Consider the following 4,028-nt stretch of genomic DNA (forward strand, 5'->3'; position numbering starts at 1 on the left):
CCAGTTGTTTTCGATTTAAAAAAAACTCCTTTAGGATACTATGACCTGGACAAATGAGAATATACACAGGCTACTAACATTTGTGTCTCCCTCAGGATGAAATGTAATAATGTAACTCATCTGGCACTATTACAGGTCAAAATGTAATAACATTCCCTTCAGCATCATCTGTACTTAGTTTGATGCTAATTATAAAATCTTAGCATGCTAGCATGCTAAACTTAGATGATAAACATTAAACCCTGTAAGCTTCAGCATGTTAGCTAACATCGTGAGCATGTCAGCATGCTGACATTAGCATTTAGCTCAGCACTGTAAGATTGCAAGCATGGCTTAGGACACTTTTATCCTGTTTGTGTCTCTGTTACTAGGATATTTTCACTTCATTTTATTAAATACATGAATAGAGTCAGTGGAATTATGCCATATGACAATCAATAATTACCAAGATTTTGAAATTGATAACAGTTTTTAGCCTTAACTCTAAAACAAACAGTGAAAGGGACTTAACGTTGATTTTTGCTGGGTAAATAAACCAGTTTAATTCAAATTTGGAGTGAGCAAATTATGTTTTTTCTATTAGTGTATAGTATCAGTTCATTATCCCATGATCTGGTTTACTAAAATTGATTGGGATATTGCTTAATATATAGAGATGCTTTCAAAAGCCAAATATAGTAATGTACTTTCATATTACTGTCAAGGGTTTATATTGTTATATTAGTCTGTGCAGCCTCAACACCACACTTTATAGAGTACCCTGCTGTGTTCATATACTGTATTACTGTGTTCGTCAACTTTTGCTCACCTTGATCCTCTTCCCCACAGACGCAGTCACTGATAAGAATGTATCCTGGGCTGAGCTCTTCCTGACGGTCACACTGGCAGAAAGACTCCCCTATCACTGGCACAGTGCAGGGCAAGGCCACCACCTCAGTGACAGTCTGGGAACTCGCCAGGTAGTCCACGTCAGACTCCAAATCGCTGATCTGGTTGACACACACAGTACAAACGGCATCTTGTAAGTCCATAGACATGGCCATAGTCCAGAGATGTTGGCTCAGTGGCAAGGACAGGAATTAGATCCAGGATTATATTTGACGTTTTATCAATTGCCCTGTCTGCTGTGATGCCCTTGTAAAGCCCTATAGAAACCTTATAGGCAAGAAAGAGCAAATTAAAGAGCAAACTAAAAGAATAACAGGTCGCTAAGTCTCGACTGGAAAATGATAATCTTGCAGTGTCGCACACACTTCAAAGGGCTAAATGAGAGCCATCACCCATATCCCATGTTTCAAAACCTTTTCACTAAAAGCTGTTCATGGTTCCTATTGGTGAGAGAAGTCATGTGTGCCAGTAAGTAAAATTAGACCCCTTCCAAAAATACTGGAGACCTGACCATGTCTTTACACACAGCCATTTCAGACAGGGAAGAGTCCCAGTGGAAAACTACTGGTACTCAGGTAGAAATATGATCTTTCATATCATGACTCTCTTTGATTTTCTCCTCTTTTCTGCGGAAAAAAACGCTGGATATAGCTGTTTCATATCGCCTAACATCAAGCAAGTGATGCTTGTAAGTGTATCGTTCTCCTCTTATACCAAATATACATTACATCTGAATTCCCCAGAACACCACCTCCTTCTAAATCCCTACTTTTTTCCACTTCTCTATTCGTGTTTGACCTATTTTCGTCTTTTGTTCTGGCCTAAAAACCCCAGTGTCTCACCTGTGTTGTTGTCTGGCCTTCCCACTGCTCTCTGTCCAATGTCTGGATCACTTCCATGGCATCTGTCTCCTGCCGTATTTCGCTCCAGGCCAAATGCCGAGTCCGGCCATTTCTGCCTCTTCTCAGCATGGCAGCTCTGTGGACAGCAGATCCAACACCTTATGACCAGCTGTTATCTGTACAGTGGGCCATGTACTTTGTAAGTAAGGTCAGTGTTAAACTCCAACTTCAGTACTTCTTTATTCTTTGATTGGTTTGTTGAGGTCAGATTAATTTTTGACACATTAACAAGCATAACTGATTACACATTTTCCAAACCTAGCAGGCCATATTCAAGGAAGAGAGACAGAAATAACTTTGTATTTCACACTGAAGAGGGCTTTCTGGGAATTCACATCACACTGAATCAACTGAAAATTGCAAAATTAAATCTCAAACAAATGATACGGTGAATGATACAGAATAGATAGTTGTTTGCATTATTTCATTTTCAAAGATGAGGTTTGACGAATGAATTCTAGGGTGCAATGTGCACATTTTTCCAACTTGCATAGGAAAGTTACCTCGCATTCTCATAATGTTTCTCAAATGCTTCCAAAACTGGTTGAACAGCTTAAATGAAGTCAGAAAAAATTGCAAATAGGAAACAATCAACAGTGTGTTTACTTTCCTAATCTGCTCTTACAGTCAATAGGAAGCTGCAAAATAGCATTGTAAGGGAAAAATGTCTAGCCTCCCGCAGACTGATCTTTGTGTGGTGGCTTGCCTATTTCTATCTGCCCCATATGCCACAGTTGGCAGAAGGAAGTGTTTCCAGCCACTTCTTTAACCTTTAAACCCAACCCTCTGCTTTGCCACTGTGGCAGCACGTTAGCTAGCTTCATTATCACATAGACACAGATAAGGTCATCTAACCTAGTGACCAAAATGCATACAGAGCTCAAATCATAGGTTTTCATATACTTGTCTTCACACCTGCCCTAATACTGACTATGACATCTTACTAAATATCTGGCAGTTTAATGAAGGTGGATCAAAAACTCTGTGAGAACAATTAAAACGTCTCATCTTGTATAACTTTTGGAGACATCTTGTTAAGTTGGTTCCATCATGACACAGAACAACAAACACTGACACTGCATGTGCTTTATCAAGACTGTTTTAATAAAGACTAAGTAATCTGTGACAAGGTCATTATTCATTATGCCTGTAATCAGTTTGTATTTATATAATATGTACTAACTCAAGCATAATTCTTAGTTGGATATTTTTGTAACTTCACACTCTGTTCTGGCCTTTATGACCCAGAAAACAGGGCAAAAACAAGACACAAAGACAAGTATGCTTGCTTTTAAAAAGAATATATATCCGGTGTTGAACTATTTACCACCTTCACAGTCAATAATCAGTACAATCAATTGCTTCAATTGCAGTGTTTTATTTTTCTGAAAAGTAAGTCAAGAGTTCATTTGTAGAAGTAAGAGAAAACATGTTCTACATTACAAATTATTATTTTGTGCTATATTACAATTGTTATAGATTTATTCTATATTATAATAACCTATAGGTACCTCAACCTGATAGCATTTCTCAGTTAATGCCAGCACTGAACACAGCAGCTGGTGACTGCTTTGCAAGCAGGTGCAGGAGATAAATACCAATAATTTAGATTAGTAAATCTGGAGCTAGTCTCACTTTAATTGGGCCTTACCCCACATACTGTAAATGCATCATCTGGTCAAGCTAGTCAGGACTAATTACAGTATCTTTGTCAGCCAATGTTTTGATGCCTATGATATGAATGCAATCTGCAGTAGGAGTGTGACGTTGATATGAATGAGTTATGTTTAAGACACTAAATTACTGAAAATGTTTCTGTTGTCAAATCAAATCACTGTCTGTGTCCTGCCCAGTTTCCATTCTAATACAACTGAATCTAATCCTCTATTCACTAGACAAGCCAGTGCAATAAAACTATCTACATTTCTCCTTGTAAGTCATTCTAGACAATATCATTGGAGTGCCTAAAGTACCGTTTGTATGTTGATGAAATGTTCCACAACCCAAAGTCTATTTTGTTGTTTCTTTAACTTAAAAGCTTAAAAACTTCGTCACCCACAGTGCAGCAGGAATATGTAAATTTCAAAGGCATTCATGCTCTTACCTTGCAGTAGTCTTCCTGTATACTGTCTTGCAATGGCTCATTTGGAAGCTGGTGTGCCTCTATACCCGACCGAGTGACAGGTGCAGTTTGCACTCTGTCCCACTTCTAGGCGACCTAGACGTAAACATTACTTC

At 38.4% G+C, this 4,028-nt stretch overlaps 1 protein-coding gene across 1 annotated transcript; it reads right to left on the bottom strand.

Annotated features, from left to right (window-relative positions):
- Window positions 1–17: 17 nt before the first annotated feature.
- LOC111665747 (SPRY domain-containing SOCS box protein 3-like) lies at window positions 18–4,021 on the bottom strand. Its single transcript, XM_023420825.2, has 3 exons — window positions 3,895–4,021; window positions 1,731–1,866; window positions 18–989 (listed from the first exon to the last, which is right to left on the bottom strand). Exons 1-3 carry the CDS (start codon window positions 3,933–3,935, stop codon window positions 708–710), a joined length of 459 nt encoding a protein of 152 aa, XP_023276593.1. The 5' UTR covers window positions 3,936–4,021; the 3' UTR covers window positions 18–707.
- Between the last annotated feature and the right edge of the window lie 7 nt (window positions 4,022–4,028).

The sequence above is a fragment of the Seriola lalandi genome, unplaced genomic scaffold (assembly GCF_002814215.2).
Source record: "Seriola lalandi dorsalis isolate HSWRI2012SDOR001 ecotype SW California unplaced genomic scaffold, Sedor1 jcf7180002002404, whole genome shotgun sequence".
Lineage (NCBI taxonomy): Eukaryota > Metazoa > Chordata > Actinopteri > Carangiformes > Carangidae > Seriola > Seriola lalandi.